Source organism: Halyomorpha halys, unplaced genomic scaffold, assembly GCF_000696795.3.
Source record: "Halyomorpha halys isolate HHAL.00 unplaced genomic scaffold, Hhal_1.1 Scaffold945.1, whole genome shotgun sequence".
NCBI lineage: Eukaryota > Metazoa > Arthropoda > Insecta > Hemiptera > Pentatomidae > Halyomorpha > Halyomorpha halys.
In genome coordinates, this window is record NW_027107924.1 from 587,192 (window position 1) to 612,206 (window position 25,015).

At 30.6% G+C, this 25,015-nt stretch overlaps 2 protein-coding genes across 12 annotated transcripts in view; one reads left to right on the top strand and one right to left on the bottom strand.

The window, feature by feature from the left end:
- The window catches only part of msi (musashi), a 562,348-nt gene extending 544,594 nt beyond the window's left edge, over positions 1 to 17,754 (top strand). For 7 of the 11 annotated variants that reach the window (XM_067046277.1, XM_067046274.1, XM_067046273.1 and 4 more), the window contains 2 exons: positions 13,820 to 14,213; positions 15,077 to 17,754. In XM_067046277.1, coding sequence (XP_066902378.1) covers positions 13,827 to 14,213; positions 15,077 to 15,826 — 1,137 coding nt within the window. In that variant the 5' untranslated portion in view covers positions 13,820 to 13,826 and the 3' untranslated portion in view covers positions 15,827 to 17,754. Of the gene's footprint in view, positions 1 to 3,623; positions 3,803 to 3,877; positions 3,917 to 10,665; positions 10,962 to 12,961; positions 13,601 to 13,819; positions 14,214 to 15,076 lie in introns of those variants that run through there. The other 4 variants (XM_014431086.3, XM_014431088.3, XM_014431084.3 and 1 more) reach the window with 4 other exon arrangements.
- Positions 1 to 25,015, bottom strand: part of LOC106687298 (normal mucosa of esophagus-specific gene 1 protein) — a 109,012-nt gene that overhangs the window by 32,149 nt on the left and 51,848 nt on the right. The window contains exons 3-4 of the mRNA XM_014431096.3: positions 13,644 to 13,729; positions 12,754 to 12,817 (exon numbers count right to left, since the gene is read on the bottom strand). Coding sequence (XP_014286582.1) covers positions 12,754 to 12,817; positions 13,644 to 13,729 — 150 coding nt within the window. The remainder of the gene's footprint in view (positions 1 to 12,753; positions 12,818 to 13,643; positions 13,730 to 25,015) is intronic.

Below are 25,015 nucleotides of genomic sequence, written 5' to 3' on the forward strand. Positions count from 1 at the left end.
TGACCGCAACCCTGACCATCTTCCTATATATCAATTTTTACGGTCAACTATATATACATATATACTATATTCCTATCAATTTTGTAAAAAAAAAAAACTCCTTAATCATGAAGTTTTTGTTTATCGGCTATTTTAAACTGATCCATTTAGTTGTGGTATTAACCAGAGCGAAGGAGGTATATTTCCCTCTCGCTTCAGGTCCAAGTAGCTGAAGTAATATTATACAAGACCGGTGAGCGCGGAACCCCTAAATTTATGTATATAAGCGTTAAACCAAGTGGGTAGCGGGGGCCTTTTAAAGCTGTAAATTTATCCCGGACGCTGTTAGGGTGTGAACCCCCCTCCCACTCTCTCCACGGCCCAGATCAAAGCAGGCTCAGTCAGTCGAAGCCTCAGTACTTCCGTCAAACCGAGGGTGGAAAATTTAAATTTACAAAGCCTCTGGTCCACATGGCTTCTCCTTCCAGGCCGACAAAAGGAGGTTCTTCAACATTATCTCGTAGTCTTTGTCCTCCTATAATGTTCTAATATCTCACCAATTTGTGATAGCTGTATAATGTTACAGAAAAAGAGAAAAAGTTAGTCTGTCTCACGTATTTGACTCTTTATTTTTTTGTTACCTACTCCTTGTGGTTCATCATATTTATAAAGAATAAATATGGTTGAGAGTTCAATAAATACAACCCTAACCTCTTTTGTTGTGAAGAGACATGGCCTGTTCCTTTTTTCAAATCACAAAATTAATTTTGTGATCTTTTTACTATGATATTCAAGAGAAAAATAAACTTTCTTTAGAATATTAGCAATAGTGCCCAAGAGGAGAAAAAATAATGGTGTTTTATTCCAATTTTTTATTACTTTAATGAAAACTATGTATAATTACTAGTCAAAATTGAGGAGTCTACCAAGTATAGTAAGGGGAATAAAAAATCGCGGCTGTTTCAAAACGTTTAAAAAAAATTTTTAAAAACTAATTTTTCATTCGGAGCCCTAAATCTTTAAAACTACCAACAACACTGGAAAACCTAAGAGAACATAATTTAAAGTAGAGTAAATATTCCAAAATATGAACCATTACAGTGCTATTTATGTTGAATAGTTCTCGAGATATAGCTTTTTGAAAAAGCAACATTTCATAAAAAATGCCCTGAAAAATCAGAAGTTAGATAATTTATTTTGAGAAATAATTTATATCTTAAAAACCATTCAACGTACAGATGTCTATTAGTACTTAAATACTCAAAAGCTAGTTTAATGTACAGTAAATTAGTTTATGACGTTTATCTTCGTAGGACCAGTAGTTTTTATGTATTTGCTAAAATATATATAAACATATAGCTTTTTATCTCGGAAACTATTGAATGTAAATAGCTCTATTAGAGCTCATATTTTAGCAAATTTACTCTCCTTTAAATGATGTTCTCTTAGGTTTTCTGTTGTTGGTTGTTTTAAAGATTTAGAACTCCGAATGAAAAATTAATTTTTTTAAATTTTTATAAGAGCAGTCATTTTGTATTCACCCTACCTATAGTTGGCAGACTCACCAATTTTTACTAGTAATTATACATAGTTTTCATTAAGGTAATCAGAAATTGAGGTGAAATAACTGACTATTTTTCTCCCCGGCTCTTGTACTATTTTGGGTTTCCCTATCTACAAGTGCCAATATTCTTACAATTATAACAATAATAAAAAATTTTTCATGAATGCAATTAAAACCTTATAATCAATTTCCCCTTATTTCTTACGTGCATCCCTTTCGTGTCGAATAGTCACTTCATTAAAGTAACACAACATTGTTTAAACAATATCGTTCACTACTGAAACATTCATCTGTTCCTTTAGTTAAGTTATACTAGGCATTATCTCTTTGTACATATCAATATGGTTTGTGCACTGTTTGATCATTTCTATTCATAAGTCTATATTTAATAAATTTTGCTATTAGGTTAATTTAATTTATTAATTATAGTTATATAATTTAATTTAATAGTAAATATAGACATATCAATAGGAAGGTAGTCAAAGAGCACACAGGCATGTCCAAAGAGATAATGCCTCGTATAAGTTTGATAAAATTGATTAATGCTAAAGGGACATTCATCTGAATGTCCAGTAGTGAACTATAATGTTTAAAAAATTTTGTATTATAAATTGTAATTAAGTGACGATGTGAAAAATTAAAAAAAAAAATTGGATGTACTTAACAAATTAGTTGAAATTGAAATATGGTTTTAATTGTATACATGAAAAATTGTTTATAATTGTAGGAATATTAGTAAAATTTGGACAATATCTATACTTCCCCTTAGTGTGTGTTCCATATTTGTGTAAGTAAAAGTAAAAATGCAATGAATTATCAAAAATGCCTTAAAAGGCAAATCTACTAACAAAAATCTACTACTGCATTACTAACACTTATAAAATTTCCTATTTTATTATCTTTCTTATGTGATATTTTGCTTTACAATTGTCTAAGTATTATTTTAATATCCTTAATTCATTAAAAATAACCGCAAGAGTGGAAGTAAGTTCAACAGACTTGGGGAAATAAAATCTATTCTTAAAGGTCAAGACGAAGAAGAATATAATAGAAAATATTTATATTTAAAAACCATCGAGGTCCCTGAAAAGAAGATGGCTTCGGAGCCATCTTTTAGTATTTTCATAAACCATTACATAATCTCAGAATATTTCATAAAATTACAAATCTGAATAAATACAAAATGAAAAAAAAAATTCCAGGATTGTCTTAGAATAGAACAAAACATTATTATAACGCAACTTAATTTTTTTTTAGTAGTTATAATATTGAATATAGGATTTTATTTTGAATTTTTGAAATTCTAGAGACCGTACCGTAGACGAGTTGCTTTCTCTTCTTGCAGACTGTACCAAAACTATCAGTTAGTTGTAACTAAGTAACTCTAGTCGACGTCAATTAAGTATTTAAAATACAAAACAAAAAAAAAAAATAAAAATGTGTAAGATGTTCATTATCTAAGCAAAGTAACTACAAACTTTTAAAAATAACATTTTATTAGTTTAAAAATAATTATTTTACCTATTTTATGAACTTTGAACTGCATAAATGCCCATTTATGCTATGATCTTTGCTATCGTGGCAGTAATTTATATTGAGTACTGTGCCTAGTAGACCTATCGCAGTAATTACTTATATCCTATATGTCTCTTGTTTGTTTACCCTGACAATTGTTGTTTATTTAATTTCAATTGAAAAATAATCAATATTTACTGGAAAAATACATAAAATAAACTCAATTTAAAAAATAAATAAATAAACCAGCTGGAATTCGTTCACATGCATATTTCTTATCCTCAATCAATTTTATAGTGTTCTTAAAATATTTAATAATTATGCGCATTCCTACTGTTTTTTCTCCCTCCCCCGTTGGTCAAAACTAAAAATATAGTTTTCCTTTAATATTTTATTGCTTATTGCAAATATTTCTCAATATCTTCTTTTTGTTTGTTGCTGTTATCTTAGGTTGAATAAAGCATATTTTTCAACTGAAAATTAGGTTATAGGTTCTCCACCTTGAATGTCATGATGTAACTATTTTAATATATTTTGAATTATTTTCTCTTTTCGACTATTTTTCGAAAAATAAATTAAGACAAAAGCTGCCAGCGATATTGGAACGCACCAGCTGTCGAAGCTCGAAAGTTACCTAAGCACCTCTTGTTTGTCACTTGTCTATGAGCACTGTTCAGAGCATTTTGTTCTAGTCCCTATGCTTCCCAAAATGCACCACATCTTGCACAGGTTCAACGGCACCAGGTAATTTAGTTTGCTATTTTAAAAGAGTGCAAAATTGTTGCGTATATTCGGTTGATACGGGTCTCAATGTTTCAGCCCCTGCCTCAAAGGGTTGGAGAGGCAATACCCAAGAATGTAAGAAACCAAGTCTTTAACTATATTTATATATTTTATTGTTTTCTGTATTGTATCTTGGTTGTGTAAATCGGAACGTGAGTATTAAATTTTTTTCGAAAATGTATTCTGTACTACTGTTAAGTAAATAAAATAAGTAATGTACAGTACAAGCCTGGAGTAAGTTTTGCAGTTTGATGTTCTAAACGCCATTATGTTTTTACGTTGAATAGACCTAACCTTGCTATTCACCCCAATATGTTATAAATAGCCTGTGGGTAACGTTTGTTGAAAGTGATCTTAATGAATACTCCAGTAATAAATCTGAAATTAGATTAGTTAAAACAACTTTTATAAATGTCATTTCTGTTATTTTATTTTTATTTTTATTTTTACGCTCTTGATTCACGTTTACTGGGTTTTGGCAATGATTAAACTATCAGTTGTTAAGTTAAGTTGTGATTGTTAAATTTTTGTATGACTGTTAATTTAGATATTGATAAACATATAAAGAGGGTACCAGAAAACAAATATATCGATGGCTTACTTCACAGTGGTGCTAAGTACATTTCCACTAACTTTAAGAAAAGGTTCTCTCTTTTGTGACATACTGGAAGATTATTGATTAACCTTTGGCTAAATAAAATAGTATAATTCTACTATTTGAGTTTTTTTGACCGCCCCCGGACCATATTCCATTCTTCTCTCTTTAAGAAAAATTAATTGAAAAGTTGTAATTTTCCTAAAAGGGAATTAGTTATATTTTCGTAAATTATTGATTAATTATTTGGAGTAGATGGTCGGAGGGGGAGAGGGTGTGCGTATTTTCGAAAAATATTCATCATTTATTTCTTACGTTTCATTACTTAGTTTTTTAGGTTCGATAATCAATGCTGCCTTTATAAGTTCATTGTTTTTTAATATAAATTTTCTATATGATAGATTTCTTATTTTCAAATATATAGATTTAAAATAATGATCAATGAATATGTTTATTTTATTTTTTGTTTACTCTCAACAAAGAATAGGTTCTAAATCTTTGCAGGTTAAAAAACATTTACACATCGAGCCATGAATAAATTATCATAGATCAGTTTTTTTTTGTTATTAACTGTTCACTAATTAATATTATTTCCAGAGTAATTTAGTTAAAATTTTATTGATAACTAATTTTTTCCCAGATCTGTTCTTAATAAAACAAGGTAACTAGGTATCTTATCTAATTATGAAGGCATAACTTTTTACTTTATGCAGTATGGATTTTTAATTAATGAATAAAAGTATTATTTATCTATCTTGCAACCCAAAGAAAATAAATATTCATTAAAATGCTCAAAAAATAGCGTGTAAGGTTATTAACTAACAATAAGCTGGTTTCCTGGTCAACGTAACCTCTCTTAAATTTTGAAAACATTCTCCTGAGACAACTTGCTAATTAACTGCTCTGAAAAAAATGTATTTACAATTAAATGGCCGATAAAAATTTCACAAATATAATTATAAACGCACTGATAATTTCCTCTTACATTATATTAAAGGGCTTTTATTTTTTACTTGGATAGTTCCTTAAATATTTTATGATTCCGAGATATTTCACATTGTTGTGATTTGGTTCGTTTGATTGTTTTCATAGTGAGGTCTAAAAATCGTTGTATGAACTATTTTTCCAGAATAGAGTAATAATAATTGAACATTAAGTCATATTTTGTAAATTTCATAATAGATTTTCTTCTGAAAAATGAGATCCCTTATTAAAATTTGTAATATATTTTTATAAAACATTGTTTACTTGATTTCGTTGTGAATTACTTGAATATTTTGTAATATTTACTTAACATTTTTTCAATGACCATCAGACTAGCATTTGCTTTTAACTTCTCTTCTTTTATGTTTTTTAATTCGATTCCCGCTTAGTCAGTAAAATCTAACGAGACCAAGCGGGGAAGAGCAAAGTCGCGATGTAGATAAGCCACGTTCTGGGACATTGAAGCATTAAAAAGTTTTTTTTTCTAAGTTTACTTTGGCACGTTCGGTTCCTATAGGAATGCCGTTTTAACGATTTCGGTAGTCGTTTGGGATATAATACGTTAAAACCACTCAGCGAAGTGGCTTTACTGTAAACTGTTTGAAAACTCATAATAAATTCTAAAGTGTATCTAACCCATTTTAAAACTACAGCTGTTCGCGCAATGCCTGGAAGATTTTTATTTCATGAACAACTTATTTGTTGGAATTTTAAAATTTCAGACTGTTAAAATATCTTATAAATTTCAATACAAAGTATTTTGGATTATAAAAAAAAAAATGATGTCGTATTTAATTACTAATTTATTACGACAATTACTTAATTAGAATAATTTACCCAGTATTTAGTATGTTTAAGGAAAAGTATTTAAAATATAAAATATTTGAAATACTTTGTATTTAAATACAAAATGCTATCTTCTTAAGTAGTTAATGTTAATGTTAATTTTGTGAAATTAAAATACATAAATTAATAATAAAATACTGATTTTTTTTAATTCGGATTAATGTAAATGGTTTAAAAGGAAATTTAGTATTGTCTTAGGATTTATAACTTTATAATTTTTAAGAAATTAATTGTCAGAATTGTAATTTTCACCGATATTAAATCAGTATCTACCTCAGACAGCAGTCGCTGTGTATTTTATAATTCCTATCTTCTCTGAGTTTTTTTTTCACAAAAATAATTTAGTCACAGTTATTCAATTAAAGTTGGATTTAAAAAGACTTTTATTGTCATTAATATAAGATGTGAAATAAACATTATCTTGTTCCTTTACATCTGTCATTTTCTAATGACGTATCGATTAGTAACTATTAATGATCAGTAACATAATAGAAATCCATTTTAACATTAGAAGGCTATTATTGATGTTATACTTTCTTCACTTGTTATTTTTATTGTTTAATCGATATAAAATCAATGTCTCATCAATATTTATCAAATTATAAAAAGTTTAGTATTTCTGTATGTTTTCTTGTTTTGTGACTCCCCATAATCTTTCGATTTAAATAATATTCTTACACTAAAGTTAGGAGAATAATTTTTATCATTCTTTAGTCGATCTGTAAATATTTGTTGTAAATATCAATCAACACGTTATTTTAAATTTAAAAAAAGTTAATTGTTGCAATTTCCATATTTTAAATACAGAAAGTAGCTTGAAAGTATACGATATTTGCAAAATTGCGATAAATTTATTTTTATTAAACAATACTTCTGCAAGGAAATTTGTCATTCCAACAAATAAATCAGAAAATTTGTATTTTAAATTGATAGTTTTATTTAAGTTTTTATTTCGGTCATTCCGAAGTTGAGAGGCATGCTGGTATTGATCTTGCGTGTGTCATACAATGCGCGGGGTTTGGTTTGTCCGAATGACCCTACCCTCTACTATATTAATGGATACCATGGCCAATATATCCTTTATTAAGTATAATATTTACAACAGCATTTATGGCTAGTAAATGTTCTCTGTGACAACGGCATCGGACGGTAGTGAATAGGCCTCATTCAGACTATAGGTCTCGTTGCCACTTTTTTTTAAGACTCGGATTAATATTATGGGTAATATAAATTATAAAAGTCTGTCAGTATGTCCTATTTTATTTGTATTTTCGTTTATTTCCAGTGTTTCTATCTGAATATGTTATACGTACTTCTAATATTTACTGGTTATGCTCTTAAGCTGCTAAATTTGTCTACTTGATATTAAAGTTCTCCCCGTATTTAAATAACATTCTTTTGGTTTGTTTTTTAATTATTTGCCTGTTGATAGAAAAAAAAAAGGTTGTTATTGGTTTGCAATTGAGCCTATGATTTAAGGGCTGCTTTTGCTCAATGCCTTTATTGAAACAATCTCTTTCGCGTGTTTTTACACTTCTTTGAGTGAGGCCCTCAGGCTATAGTGTTGGAAAGAAAATCACTAAAATCATTAAGAACTTCTTAGTCTTTTTAACTGTTATATCGTTTTCGAAAAAAAAATAGGGGTTTGTATTTAGTAAAGAGTCTTGAGTAATACAGTTTTGATAAAAATATATTTCTTAGCGATATCGTAAATAATTTGAACTCCAATCTGATATATACCGGTAGCACTTTTAAATGAAAAGCGATTATTTTGTTTTGCCAGCTATTTATTCTTTTAGAGGGTTTGGTTACATTACATACATTTCCCTCATACATATGTGTATATATATTGCATAAAAAATACAATATATGTTGGGGAAAAACTGCAATTATTTTTTATATTTCCTTTAGCTGTCACTAATTATTTTCCATTACTAAGATCGAATCGTTTCTCAAGGTCAGGTTCGAATAAAAAATAAAATAAACTGTCAATCAATACTGGGTGAAATATTCATATTCAGGGTTGTTTGTGAGAAAATCGTAGGGTTTATAAATATATAAAATCTTGAAAACTCTAATAGTTCTTTTTGGTTCAAACAGTGTATCCTGGTGTTTATATTCCGATATTTAAAAGCAGTTGGCCCATATTACAAATTATCTTTTTGTCTAAATAAAATTCGTTATGGTTAAATTTTGCTCAGATAGCCTGTACAATGTTTAGGGTTTTGCAATAAATATTGTATTGTAGTTTTGTTTGTAGGTTATTTATTTACTTTTTTTTTTTAACAACTGACTTTAAAAGTTCTATGTACCAAAGCACTTTTTGAGCTAAACATTATAAAAATTTTAAAAATAATCAAATGGAGTTTAAAGGGTTCAATATTCCCTTTACTTAGCTTCATATTATATTAGCTTATTAACTCAATTAAAAATTATTATTTGAATATTATTTAAAAAGAATCAACTATAGATCTTCAGTTTATATACCTTGTTAATTTTTTTCTTCGATTGTGTCAAAAGTTAGTTTGGATCTGACTATTGGCCACACTGCTACCGGAGGGATATCGATTGCTAGGGTCGACTGCTAATATTGATCGCCCTTGGTGAGGACACTCCGGCCGAACGAAATGGTGGATTCGGAGTTTTATTTTGACGTGCTTCATCACAAAGGCCGTGAATTAAATGTTACTTTCAATTAATAAAAATTATTACACGCAGCATCTCATGTATGTAACTGAAATTTTTATTGGAAATGTTAATCTATAACATCTTGTTGACATGAGAAGAAATTTTAAATTTTTAAATAAACTGATGAATTTTAGATGTATAATTTCAATCGGCCACCATAACATTTACTTTTGATCAGTGGTTTATTAACTTTTGATAGAAAACTCTTCAAATAAACTTTTGTATTTAGAAAAGAAAATATAGTTACCAATAAAATTTTTGGTAGGACTCACTGTTATGTTTTATTTAATCAGGAATATCCATAATTAAGAAAATGATGTGTAATATAATGTATTTATTTTATACTCAGTCAATTTTCTTTGTTTTTCCGTTAGCGAAAGAATACATTTTTTCGTTGGAAAATCGATATAATCGAGAAAATAGAGTATTATTTAAATATTTACTAATTAATATTATCTTATGATGCTCGCATAATAACCTAAAAAGATTTCAAAAACATTTTGATTTGAAACTTTTTAGTATTAATATTGGATTTGTTTTTCATATGTTAGCTATTTTCACTGTATTAGTGCAATTAAAATTACAAAATGTTTTAAGTAGTCTGTTCCACTGTGAGGAGAGAGGGGGTGGGCTTGGGTACGGGACTAAGTGCTTCATTAAAAAAATTTAGGGGAGGAAAAAAATGGCATATTCCTCTTGTCTGGGAACCAGAGGGTTGTTGTTTAAAGATAATATTTTTAAAAAAAAAATCTACTTTCTAAAGTTGTAAACTAGTAAAACTTATTTTACTAAATATACGAGGCCTGTTATGCAAAAGTCTTATTTTTTAAGTTTTACTGACCCAAAAAAAACGAAAATTACTATTCTGATAAACGGGTTGTATAAGCAAGTATTAGAGGTCATATTGTCTGAGTTATAGGAATACTTTTATTTTTTTATTTTTTTTTTTTACTTTAACGGTTCCTTCAAACTAATTGAAATACAGTTTCATCTTCAGAAAGTTAGTCGTCAGAATGCTCTGAATTCAAACAGTGTCTTGAAGTAGTTTCATTACAGTTTATGACCGAATAATTGTATTTAAATGTATGTTAAGATTCCCTAGTTGATCTAAACTTTTTTTACTTTAAAATCAACATATTTTTTACCATAATTTAGGAAAAAAAAAACCTTTTAACCACCGATAAAACTTAGTGTGTTTTCCAAAACTGGATCAATCGGGATTTGAAATAACTGGGTCAATATTATCGTCGTATACCTTTACTGTTTGTCAGTGTCGGACAAGAAGTGATTGCAATCAGTATTTGTGATTGCTTTTGTTAAACTAATGACTTTAATTTCTTATCTGTTGTTTCAAATTACAGTAATTGAAAATTAATTGTAATTGCAATAAATTTTTGCTCAACACTTGTGCCTGTACCGATTCCATAGCACTACTTGCACTAAAAATATATTATTATTATACTATCAAGAATAAAAATACACACCGGCATATGCTAAGTGGTCCATTAATCTACCTAAAATTGAAGAATATAAAATTTTATAATCAGAAATATGTAGGCAATTTTGTTTTTCATCAAGTTATAAACCATCAGTGGAAGTAATTTAAGGTTAGTCTTTTACCCAGAAGGAGGGTAGGCACTCTAGGGTATACATAATTTTCATTCTATATCAATCAATTATTAGGAGTTATTTGAGGGCTTACAAAATGTTTATTCCGATCGATTAAGTCGTTGAATAGCGTTTGCGTTTTATTCAACGTACACGAAATGTGTATTCAAAAGTTGCCGGAGGCGAGACGTTTCCATAGCAACGGAGGGTGTCACGTGATTGGACAAGTTATATTCCCGCCTAGAGGAGGTTATACATGGTGGGCCCAATTGTTGATACGCGGTTTGTACTTAATCGTTCCTTATTTTATCTTAATTGTTTAACTTCGTTATCGAAATGTTGTACAGCTTGCTACACTAAAATGCAGTGGCTTATTACTAGCTATGGAGCGGTAATACGGTAAGTATGTTATTGTTTTAGGTGATAATCCATAAAGTCAATTATAATCGTAATTCGATTAATGAAAATCGATGCTATAAATGGCAGATTTTTCAAAGCTGTGTATTAAAAGATACTTTTATTCTCTAACCTTATAACTTATAACGTATAATATAACCCTGACCATCTTCTTATAGATAATATAAAAACTTTTGTTTACATTCGTTTATTCATATTATTTCTAGTTTTGAAATTTTATCTCAAATGTAATAGTAAAGGATTTAGAGTAAACGTAGTGCCTTCGTTTCGTGTAGATTTTACTTTAAGTGTAGTAAAATTTCACCAGCTTGTTCTTATTTTTTAAATAAATGATTACCTATTTACCACCTTTAAGCTCGATTATTATAGCTTACTATTATTCTTCTCAGATTTATGAAACTAGATAGCGTAGTGAATAAAGCTTTATAAACAGAAAATCAGTAATAGGTTCTCAAGAGATGGGAACTGTGGTTTTGAAGGCAATTTCTGTGTGTACACCCAACCTTTATGCGAGGAACTGAGAGGATAAATTAGGCTCTAGTAACACTGCTCACCACTCAGTTTTTTAAAATTTCCGTTTGGTCTCGGATCATTTCTACATGTTCTTGTTTTTGTTTGTCCTTAAGGACTGCAGTTGCAAGAAAAGTATATTTATTGAAATAGGATACGTTCATTCCTTATGAAAATTTTAATAACTGAAGTTTTACATTAAATAATTGGAAATGAGCGTTTAACTGAAGTTATAATCGGAAGTATAAACTGAAAATGATTTTGTTTAATTCTTCCCGTACCAGCTTTATAAAAACTGAAATATGGGAATTGTTCGCACATCAAGGAGGTTGCACCATGCCATTGGCACATTTTGCTAATCGATCGCATAACTTTTAGTTGCGGGAGGTAAGGTCATTGTTACCTTGCAGAGGACAGACATCGCGGACACCGAAGAAGGGAGTATCGGGAGCTGGGAGGAGTTGGAGGAGAGTGCGTCACCGTCGGTATTGATCTGAAGGCTCCCTCTCACACACGGCCGACAACGCCTACCCTCCATCCCTTCCACTCCTCTTCTATTGATTCCCTTCAGCTGGCCAAACCACCTCCAAATTGTTTTATATCTCTTTTCTCTGATAACAACAAGCCTCTATCACAAAACTCAACAGCCTAACCTTACCTCCTGGGTTACGTGGATTAGGGAGCTTGGTATGGGGGAGTTTTCAAATCAGTTCATCACATACAACAAACTCAAACAATAATATATTGTTACTATGTATAATTTGTGTCAGTGTGCTCTACCATATCGGATATTGAAACATTTACAGACATATAAAACTAATAGCCAAATGCAAATGGATTCAAAGCGTTATGAAAACAGCTCCTAATAAAGAATATAAGTTTGAACAGTACATTCACAAAGTGCTATTGACATTTCGAATAAAGAACAAAATAAAAATAGGAAAACAAAAAAGGAAATTTTACAAGACTACAATCTTTCTATTTACACTACTACTATAGTAGATACAGTTTAGGCGACTTACAGTATAGTAGCAACATTTTGACTTATGAGTAAGATATTTTCACAAAATAACTGGTGTACAACACTGTACAGATATCACTAAACACTGTGGCACAGACTGATCACTGAGACACAGACACTGTAGAGAATATGTAGCTGTAGCGACGGGGTTCTACCGCGGCTCGGTGGTTATGTCCCGTGACAGCGGTAAGAAGGATCACTACTGCTGTGACAGGACAATATCACCGAGGCAGCGGGGCTCACCTTGAGGGCGTACGGCTTGAGGAGGTCCATCTGCTCGTTGATGGGCTTCTTGCTTCGGTCGATGCTGAAACAGGAAGAAGGGTTAGGGTGGGAGGAACGCCGAGGGCGCAGGTCGGGCATGCGCCCCCTTGCCATGCGCGCCTCTCTGATCAATGATCCAGCCCCTCTGTACTGTTATATCTCTCCCTTCACTCTACTATACTATTCACTTGTTATTAATTACAATCGATAATATGCTCGTAATCGATAGGATCTCATTTTAACCATTTATCCAGGGTCGAGTCGCGTACCCCCTCTAGGTCTATCACGTCCCCTGAAGTTTCGATAGCACTTGCGCGGTCTCGTTCCTCGAAGGTAAAAGGAATGATTCGGGTCTGCTGAAACCGTTCACATGCTAGATCTTGAGGTGGTGTGGTATTGGTGATGTCCAAATTGGATCATTGAGCCAGTAACCTTTGCTAGCTGCCCACAGGGATCAATAATATTAATTTTGACCATTCGGGCTAGATCTAATTGATTATTTCTTGATCGAAACAAAATGAAACTTGTAAAGTCCTCAATACCCTGTAGTACAGAAGAGCTGTGTCAAATAATGTTTTATATAAAACTTACATCATCTCCAAATTACTAAATCATTACAACGTAAGAAAAACGTCGAAAAAAAGTGGACAACTCCTTGCCCCTCGACAGCGTTTAAATAATTTATTCAAAATGCAGTTTTCAATGTCCGGCTTGGAGCTGAATATCGTTTTCAGAACCTTTGAGCCGTTGCTTATTCTGTGTAGTAAATCATTGTTCACCACTCTTGTCTTGGCGAAGGGATAGTCCACTTCTGATCGAGCTAAAGGTACGGAATACGTATTGTAAATTTGATTACTATAAGTACTTACACAATGTCCCTGGTGTTATACATCCACGTCGACATGGCAGTAGCGAATATCATATCGCCTATTATGAGGAAAACTAGTGGGAGGATCTGCAAATGATAAAAAATAAATTTTAATGTTATACCATAATTAAATTTTGTTATGTAATGAAATAAATTGTTATTAATTTTGTGTTTCAGCTTGGGCATGGAAGCGATGGCCCCCCTCGGGGAGCAGGAGCTGTTCAACATGAACGGGTTGGTGCCCGTGAACGGGCTCGGCCTTCTCCACATGAACGGCGGCCAGTTGCCGCTTCTCAAGCCATCGGAGCAGCTGAAGCAAGTCAACGGAGGAGGATCCGCGCCCGCTCCGCCGCCGCCTGCTGTTCAACAGGAGCCATCCCCCGCCGGCGGTTCGCAGCCCCCCGCTGCCTCCTCTTCAGGCAGGTCCACCCCCAACTCTAGCGATCCCTCCGCCGCTAAGCTCTTCGTTGGCGGTCTTAGCTGGCAAACCAGCAGTGAGAAATTGAGGCAGTATTTCGGCATGTTCGGCACTGTCACCGACGTTCTCATCATGAAAGACCCCATCACTCAAGTAAGATTTCATTCCAAAGCTGCTACTCCCTTTAGATAAAATATTTTAAGAAATAAAAAATCATATGTATACCGAGGCGTTCATAGGAATACTTGGGAGATGTAATCTATGTTTGGTAATGATTTTAAATGGCTACTATAAGGCAGTAATCAGTTCTATTTCAATATTCACTTTGTAGATGTTATGGAGCTCACCTCTCTTCACCTGCTATGAATATTCTCTCTTAATATTAGGTTAAATTTTGTGTTTCTAAACTATTTGAAAAGCAGTTGTCCTATCCTTTCCTCTTGATTTGAGAAAGGTCTGTACAAGGAGTCCTTCTGCCTTGTCAATCATTTAGCCAATTCTGTCTCTCTGTTTTTGGATAGCTCTAATCGACATATAATTACATGGTAGGAAGATAGTCCAGGTGGTGGCCAATAAAGGTATCAAAATAGTTTTCTTTTACTATTCTAATACCTTCATTGACCAGCACCCGGACTATCTTCTTCCAATCTACTCCAACTATCTTCTTCCAACATGTAATTACATTGTAGCTATATTGAAATAGCAACTGAGAATCTGTTTCCTCTGTTACTTATTACTAGATTTATTTTCAGTTGGCACATCTAAACAATTTAATCCAAACTTTTACACATTCAGCACCTGTGTCATAAGGTTGAGAATGAGTGGTGCCTTATATTTATAGTATTTATGTATGAAATATAATTTATATTTTAAATATGGTTTTCATTTGAAAAGTATAAATGATTAAAAATTGAAAGTACTATCATAATTTAGAAACTAATATTTGAATATCTACTTTATCATTTTAATAATTAATAATAATCGATAATTTTAATTATTGTCTTTTTGTATTACAGAGAAGCAGAGGTTTTGGATTCATCACATTTGCTGAAGCAGACACAGTAGAAAAAGTCCTCAAGGTTCCAATTCACACCCTCGATGGAAAGAAAATCGATCCCAAACATGCAACACCGAAAAATAGACCTAAAGCCACCAACAAGACTAAGAAAATATTCGTTGGCGGAGTAAGTCAAGACACGTCATCAGACGAAGTAAAAGCTTACTTCTCTCAGTTCGGTAAAGTGGAAGAGACTGTAATGTTGATGGATCAACAAACGAAAAGGCATAGGGGTTTTGGATTTGTGACATTCGAGAGTGAGGACGTTGTAGATAGGATTTGTGAAATTCATTTCCATACAATTAAGAATAAAAAGGTAGAATGTAAGAAGGCCCAGCCCAAAGAGGCAGTAGCAGCAGCCGGTCTGTTACTGGGTAAGAGAGTGATGATGGGTCCCCTTGGTGTCCGGATGGCGGCCCCAGCCCCAGTCCCTACAGGCCCGCTGGTTAGTGTCACAGCAGCTGCAGTTGCTGCTCAGCAGGCTGTGGCAGGCTATAGCAAGCTGTTTGGTGGCTATCCTGGTCTGGCTTCTTATCGCTATGCCCCTTATCCAGTAGCAGCCCCTGCTACACCTACACCTGCAGCTCCTGCTCCCCCCACCCTCACTCCAGCCTCGCCGTATCAGGGCTACACCCTTCCCAATGTGGATATGTCTAGTTTCCAGGGGGTTGATTGGGGTTCCATGTACGGTATGGGCATGTACGTCTAACTCGGGTAAATGTATAAAAACCCATCGTTATCATTTTACTATCGATCTACCCTTATCTATTGACAGCTTTTTTGCTCACACCTTTTGGGCCCTTCACTAGCAATAATTTGCAATAAGCGACAGTATTAGCGTCATGCCCATCTTTGAATCTTCCATTGAAACTGGTTTGATATTATATATCTTATACATACATATATATATATATATATATACATATATATATAAAATAATGCAGATAAAAATAGGTTATAGTGATATATAAATGATAAAGATATCGAGATTTTTGTAAATTTTGACGATTGTGATTCTCGACTTTTTCGTCTTATCAAAGGCGATATACTGTAAAATTGTTGTTATATTAGTGTTTGTTGATAATGCCGTATTTTGGGCGATTGTTTCGATATCCCCAGATAGAAAGGGGCGTGCCATACATGTCTCGAAAAAAAACAAAAACCTCTTAGAGACTTTGTTTATCGTGTTGTGAGTATGTGTATATATAAGTTGATCTCAAGTGTGGGTATTTGTACTTTAGACTTAGATCTGAACAGTTGAGACCGTAAATGTATTTACATCTCTTACATTGGGCTTTCACGCCTCAATACTTGCATTTTGCAATAGTTAGCAGTTGTCCACTATGTGGTTTTGTTATGCTTTAAAAATGATGTTACTTTTGTGGCCAAATCAGTCTCTCTACTATCTAGTCACTTGTTTATTTTCTTTATCCACACTTTGTAGTGATATACTATTTATTATCCACATCACGACTGAGTATTTCGTTTTAACCATTTGTACTAAATTATTACTATTATTATTATTATTATTAATATTATATGTTTTGTTCCTTCTCTATTTGCATTTTTCTTTTTTTTGTTTTGCGCTTTATTATTTTATTAGATTGTACTTATTTCAAAATTAAAACATTCCATAGATTTGTAGCCTTTCTCCAATAATCATGTTTTGTATAAAAGTAAAAAAAAAAAGAAATAGAAACATCGAAGTTTCATGCATGTGATTTTGAGGACCAAAATATTTTGGTTTGTGGCCAGGTGGTTGCAATCCGACTCACTCTAACACCTAAAGTAGTCTATACAAAGATTAACATTAGTTTAAATTAACAACAGAGTCGTAAATTGTCACCACCTCGTCCCATTCTACTTATTTTTATATGTAGATAAAAAAAAATAATAAATGAAAATTAGTTGTTTTTTAACCAGTATGCAGTAATGCACCTTTATAAAAAAAAACTTTCACAACAGGGCATTCCTTTTTACAGTAATTTGGTCTTAAATACTCACAAATTGCAAACATTTGTCATTGCAAAGTTTTAATATTTTTATTATTAGTATAGTATTTTTTATTGTAGTTTTTAAATTGGCTTCATTATTTTGCTAAGCCCTGTCTCATTGTACAGGTTGTCTTGAAGTCTATATTTATATATAAGTAAATACTTATACGGTATATATAAATATATATATTTATAAATATCTAAGGGTGGTTAATAAACCACAAATTATGTATTTAAAAAAAAAAAAGAAAAGAAAAAATAACAAAAAAAAGATTGGATGTTAACAGTGTGTTATGTATAAATAGTTTGTAGTACTTATTGCCCAAATTGTGCATTTCAGGCTTTTAATATTTTGGGCCTTGATAACTATATGATTGTGCGAAAGGAAAAAGGATTATAAATTGTAAAATATTGTACAGCATTCGTGTTCCTCAAGTAATAAATAAACATTTTAGAAATCGATTTGAGTTACCTCATAGTTGACAATGAGTGCCAAATAGACAATTTTTATTAACAAAGTATATCGTTTTGAATATAAAATCAGTTTTCCTTTCGCCGTTCGAGACAATATTCTTATGAGAGAGCAATAACAGTTTTAGGAGACCCGTTGAGGTATCACGTAAATAACCCTCTATTTTTGTATTCTTAGCAGAAAAAAAAATAAAAAAAAATAGGATGACATTTGAGAGAGTTATAAAAAAAGATTGTATTTTCCTGATATTGATTTTTTAGTTAATTGTGGTGGAAGAGGGTTTGGTCTCGCAACTGTGTCATGTATAAAACTATATATTAACCTTGTCTCCTCTTATATTTGTCGACTAGTTGCTGTTTTTTTGGTGGAGTCGTAGCATTTAAGTATCACTTTGACAAAGTTTATTTAGTGTTAGATGTTTTTGTAGTTTCAGTGTGTAGTGTGTAGAATGGGTTACCCCATGCACTTGTAGCTCAGTTTATTGAATAAAGTAGTTTTCAGAAAGTAGTAAGTGCTCTGCTTGACATTGAAAATTTTTATTATTACATAATAACAACATTATAATTCCTTCTACAATTTTTTTTTATTTAATATGAATTAACTTGGTATTTATGCTTGGCCTTGACTGACTGTTTTTTCAGCTTCCGTTTTTTTAGACAACTCCGTTTTTTTTTTTTAATTATTTTTTATTTCATCTCATAATAATAATGGTCGATACTATTTATTGATAATGGTCACTTGCTTTCCTGTGATATAACACTGCACGGAACTGTTTGTTGTTGGCACTTAGGCAGCGGGGTCAATGACGACTGCATAGACCCCATTGCCCAGCGCTGTGCTTTTTAAATGCCAAACAAACATCAACAAGCTTTCCCATTCATCAAGTTACATATCATTTACAAATATCATAGAATGAAAAAAATAAAATAAATGTAAAATATAATTTATATGAGGTTCATCTTCTCAATCTTCATATTGGACACCCTCTCGACTGCATGATATAAGAAGAAAAGAAGCCTTCAGAACTAACTGAATTGCATGATTAAAGCTAGAGTTGTATTTTTAAAATATTTTTTTTCTTGGAAAAATCTAATAACAAATTAATCTCTTTATTATTATATATATTGTCGAATAATTCGAATTTTATTTTAATATTTCAACAACTAATAACTACAATTTAGTATTACGCATGAGCCTTCAGTTCTAACCATTAGTATGTGTGAATTGTTTTCAAATAGATTGTAGAAGAGAGAGAAAGAGGTACCCAAAAAAAAAAGATAAAACTTAACATATCGACTTGTTTAGAAGTTTAGTTGTTGATGTGGCATGACCGACTTCATAACAAAATCCATAATAATTGCTAGACTTTAGAAAGAATTAAATAAATTTTTGCTTTATTAATCCTAGGCCTTTTCCAGTGATTAACATTGTAAATAGATGACTTTGTTTTGTTGTTTTTTGATACTTTTTAAGCTAATCAGATTTAACCATTCCATATTTAGTCTTCCTTTTTTTGTTGTATTTTTAAAAACGATTATTTGTTAATGATGTATATTTTATTTATCTTATTTGCTCTTAGAAATATGTTTAAAAGTTCTTCATTTTACATTCCTTGAAATAGAAATCTTAAAGACTTGAAAAGTATTATCTTAAGAGTTACTCAAAGTTATAACTTGTGAATTTATAGCTGTATTGTAGTTTAAATGTTAAAAATTTCAAGTGCCGATTATTAACATCTTCTTAGAATATATTATGACATCGAATAATGTAATTTATCAACTTGTAAATAGTTCTCTTAGATAAATTATTCATTTATTTATCGGATAATTTTAAATACTTACTTTTATTATGTTAGTTAGTTTTATATAATATACCAATGTGAGAGCTGGTTTATCAGAACCGACACACACGTAAAAACATGCAATTTTTTAAATATTCAAACAGTGCCTTTATATGGGAGACAACTGCATTTATTTTCTATGATGCAGCGTATGTTGTTTTTTAAAACCGATCTTTTGTATTTTATCCTTGAGATAAATTATATATTCTTCGAGCTAGATTTTTGTGCATAGCCAGTATCTGTGTATTTTTTTTAAAACTTTTAGTGAAGTGAAAATTCAGATAGAAATTTTAAAGAAAAAAAGTTGTTTTTTTTAGCACCTTATTGCTGATTTATATTCACATTGAGGTGTAGATTACAAAGCTTACGATTTCTGAATGGTTTGATTTTTAATATCTGTAGATTTCGGAATTTATTTAACCAAACTGTAGTGTTGAACATCAAACAATGTACATTTTGAGCTGGCAAGTAGTGATGAGGTAAGTAGATATGTGGCATAGAATATCATAGATTATTTGCTATTGATGTTGTGTGGCGAACCTGAACCAAATTCCTCTACCAAATACTATCCTAATATCGTCGTATAAATCTTAAGGCCTACAACGTTTATATAGTTCCCATCGCAGACATTTTTTTTTTATATTTTACTTATTTATTAATTTTTTTACCGAACGTTTTGCTTTAAAATTAGTTATTAGTCTAGATTGTTATTAAAAAATCTTTTTCTTAATGTATAGGTACGTTTTTAAACAATAATAAAGTACCTGTATTGATATTGTGATAATCAAGATTATATTTAAATACTCATTATTATATCTACTAGTCAATCATTTGTCACACCTTGGATATTTATTGGTGTATCTCGACCACTCACTGTCTTCCTTTTGAAAATATTTAAAATTAAATCAAAAACAAAAAGAAAAAAAAAAAAAGAAAAAATATTTTATATATTCCCTCATCTTTTAAGTGTATTTTCAGGAAATTCGTATTCAAAGAAAGACAACCCTTTATAAATAAGTATTATTAGAAATAGCCCCTATTGTAATGTGTATATACCATATATATATAATTATCATATTTATCATTAATATATTATTTGTAATATACTTCTATATGGTTTGTGATGAGACCCATTTATTTATGTATGAATTCCCCTTCCTTAGGCACCTTTTTTTCCTAATTGTATATATAAACTAGTCTTGCAAAGGTAAGTATTGATTTGTGATGATAAACTATGATAAATAGGTAAAGTTGTTTTTACTTACAGAAACAAAGTTAGATCATCCTATTGACTATTCAAGTTTAAATCTATGAGTTTATAATGCCTTCTCTATTTCAAGCTTTTGCAACACTATTGGAACAAGAATGATATGATACACTTGATTTTTTTTTTTTGTAGGCACTTTTGGAAATTCATTGCTTATCTTCCTTGTTGCTAAAAATTGTATTTCAATACGGAAAATATTTATTAAGGTGATTTTTGACATTTTGGATTATAGGTTAACCTGTCATTCTTGCTCAGATAGTATTATATTATACCCTTTCCATTGCATGCTTTAAGAGTTGGTAATTTATATAGAAAGAGGCATTGAAGTTTATTCAAGTAATTTATTAGATATATTTGTTGTTTTAATTTGAAAATGAAACATAAAAAAATTATACCTTTTTTTTAAAAATAACTAGGGGGTACCCACTGTCCAACTGACGGATGAATAACTCCCTTTTTACAAATTATACAACTGTTCATTTAATTGTACTACTCGTTGCAAAAATATGTAAAATAAAATATTACACAGTGATCTTTAAAAACTTTTTTATATAATAGAGAGGTTAGTTCACACATCATTTCAACATTTTTATCTTCAATGAACTGAAAACAGAAATGTTCCAGATAGATAAAAAAAAAGATTTTAATATTTATAAGTTCAAAGCTGTCACCCGATTTGGTGTTGACCATTTTTGTTATAACCTGACAACATAAAGTAATTCATATAAATGTGAATTTATGTCTGACCACAACTGATAAGCATCCATTGGGAGTTTCTTCATCCTTTTTTTAATGAGTGGAAGTCAACAATTGTCATGTTATTGAAACAGTAATAAGAATAGTGTAGGCTCAAGAGTCGGCCTAACCTGATGCGAGACCTCGTCATACTATTAACCTTTTAGATAGACTATGAGCTGATTTATTGGTGTGAGCACGATGATCCCTTTAGTCTATAAACTGATCAGCACGCCTAGTCAAGAATTAGAGACATGTACACTGATTTATCAGCTCTGTTTTTAGCTATATCTACTGTTTATCAAGGAAAATCCTAATATCCTAGTTTCTATGCTTGCCAGCTCGAGTTTCTAGAGCTCATGAATTTTCTTTAGTTTTTTCTTTGTTCATAAATATCTTGTATTACAGGATTCTGATGCATGAAATCCTGCCCAGAACATATAATTCTAAAAATTATTTTCTATTACACTCAACAATGAAAAACATTTCTGATGGTCCTAAAACTCAAAAACAGTTACTTAATTTAATAAAGTCATGAATTAGGTCCTTTTTTTTATTCAGAATCAGGATTTTATTTTAATTAAAATATTTTTGAAAAAAATTAAATCCACCTATGCAGGTTCAAAGCCCTGAAGATAATGGATGATGAGAAAATTTGTATATTACCAAGAAGCATTGGCAATGAAAAACATAAATATCAAAATGTATCAGGCCAATGGACTCTGCAGCTGACCCTAAGTCTTGTACTATTGAGCCACCAAAGCACTCCTGCTAATCAGTCTGTAAAGGGTTAGCAAACCTAATCTCATAGGTTTACCACCTCACTCCGCCCTCCGGATAATTTCTTCACAAGTTATTTATTTGTTACTGTTATATGTTCTTCAATAGCAGATCTTAAAAATATAACCAAGTGGTTGCTCTAGGTGAGGTTCTTCCTTCTCACCTGCCTCTGATCTATTTGATCCTCAGGAGAGATTTCCTCAGAGACAATGTGTAGGAACCACTTTTTTACTTCTGTTATATTCAATTACTCCTAAAACAATGCCTCTTTTAACTTCTACTGTCTGAACTGTAAGACTACAGGTACACTCGGATTGTAAAAGAAGAAAAACTTAATGATTTATTGGTAAAAAAATTTTTGTTGGTAAATAAATGATTGCCCCAAGAAAAATAGTTGTTTGTAAGCACTAATGGAATACTACCTCTACTTATTTCTGTATTGACCTAATACATAATATTTTAATAAAAAAATTCTTAGTTGTTTTCTCATATGTTTGAAAATAATCTTATCAGACAAAAAGTGAAACACTTCCCTTCCTCTGCTCAAAAGATAAAATATTTATTAAATAAAATTGAATAAGAGAAACATTTCATTTAATTGTATTAAGAGAAATTTCCCTCAATCAAACTTCATTTCCTAATCCTGATATGATAAAATTGTACTTAGGAGGTTTCATTTCTTTCTAAAGATTATCAAGCATAATTCATAGTAACTTGTTATGTATTTCAATAACAGAACTATGATTTGATTTGTTACATTTCATCATTTAAGTCGAAATATAACTTATTTTATGTGAAGCATTTTATTTTTCTATAGAATATATATTCCAAGAATAAAGTGTCTAAATAACTCCATAAAAATAAGGTTCTTACATATTTATTAATATAAGCGAAATTAGGATTTTTTTTCGTGTACACGGAAAAGATTTTATTGATAAGTATTGGTAACAGTATTTGTATAGTATGTAGTAATATCCATCTCAAGCCTCTTGTTACAATAACACCATTACCATTTTCAGTTCATCAGCAGAAAACGGTGCAATGAAAGTATGATAGTTATAGTTAAGTATTTGTTGGAACTCAAAACCGGCAAGTCCTGTCACTGTTAATAATTTAAAACAAAGAAGATTTCACAATAATATCAACTTTTGTCACAACATTAAAAGAAATGTTTAAAAAAAAAGAGAGGAATCTACTTATCAATTAAGATTTACACAAGGGGCTATGAAGACAATTAATAAATCTAGAGAAGCTTTTCATTAAATCAAAAATTGGGAAGTCAAATTGAACAATTTTGACACTTGATAGGTGTGACAGAAATACTATGTCACATAAAAACCATCACTGATTTTGATAACATCAAACAGACTCTAAAATCAAGAACAGGTGGAAAAAAAAATTTGGATTTTAGTTTAACTTACGATTATTCTACTCTAGGCATATACCTACAGGCAGTAAAATACTAATAACCTTCCAAAAAAAAATTGATCTATTTGTGAAACTTTGTAAAAACATTTCCTATATCATGGCAATGATGAATCCAAATAGTTCATAATAATTATGATTATGATGAATCTTTTTAGACGAGGGTAAGACTAATGTGCGATTTTTTAAATGAAATATTAGTTTTAGTGTAAGTAGGGTATGTTTCTTAAGTTCAATCTAATAGAATTAAAACAAGACCATATAACCTAATTAAAAGAAGAGTAAAAGGAGTGTTTTCTAAAAAAGAGATGAATCTAGTTTTATCAATTGAGATTTATATAAAGGACTATGAAGAAAATAAAATGAATCGACTTGTTTTAGATGAAAATTCATATTTTACCATCATATATTTATGTGAAATAATCGTTAGTGGCTGCCTTAAGAGAGGAGTTTTGTTTCTTTTTACATTAATAAAATGTATATTTTACATATCTGTGGATGGCTGTATGAAAAAAATACCAAAAAAGATTTAAATTTCTTAATATATTTAGAGTTAATTGTTTTATATTTAGGTTATTTAAAGCCAATAAGTTGAAGAAAAAAAAACTTCAAAGATTTATCAAAATTTTCTTAACATTAACATTTCAGAAATTATAACCTTTTGCAACTGATCTTGTATTTTATATTTAATTGTATATATTGTGAGAATATAACAAGGTAACTACAATTCAGCTTTCCTGATAACTAGATGTATGAATTTGCTTAGTTATAGAGTAGTATTTTTTCCCAGTGATCAGCATAACTATTTTTGAAAATGATACATTTGTTGTTAACCAGTTGTATTAAATGTGAACTTTAACTAATGGAACCTTGTCGTTGTCAAAATTTGCCATTACCTAGTTCTATACTTACACCATATATATTATATAAGTAATATATGATATATTTTTTCAATTATTTGAATGTTGTCTTTAATACTGGTTTCTCTACTTCACATTAATACTTAAATAATCAATCAGAATGGAGTTCGTCAGATACTGAACTTACAAGTGTTCTTTAATAAGAAATTCAATTATTTAGTTATACTACTATACTAATGATTCTGCTCGTTTTAAAGTTGCTTCATTATGCATAGAATGAAAATATGATGATCGTTTTTTAATAATTTCTGACAATTTTATTAACTTTTAGATTGAGTACTGTATAATTTGTGATACTTTTCAAATTGTTCCCGAGAAAGAGAAATTGAACAACGAAAAAATATGCGGTTATGGAATTAAGATGGAAGTATTTATATGTGTCTATTGTATCTGGATAATGCTTGTAAAAAAAATAGAAATATATACGGTTCCTGATTTTATTTATTTATAAATCATAATTCATTT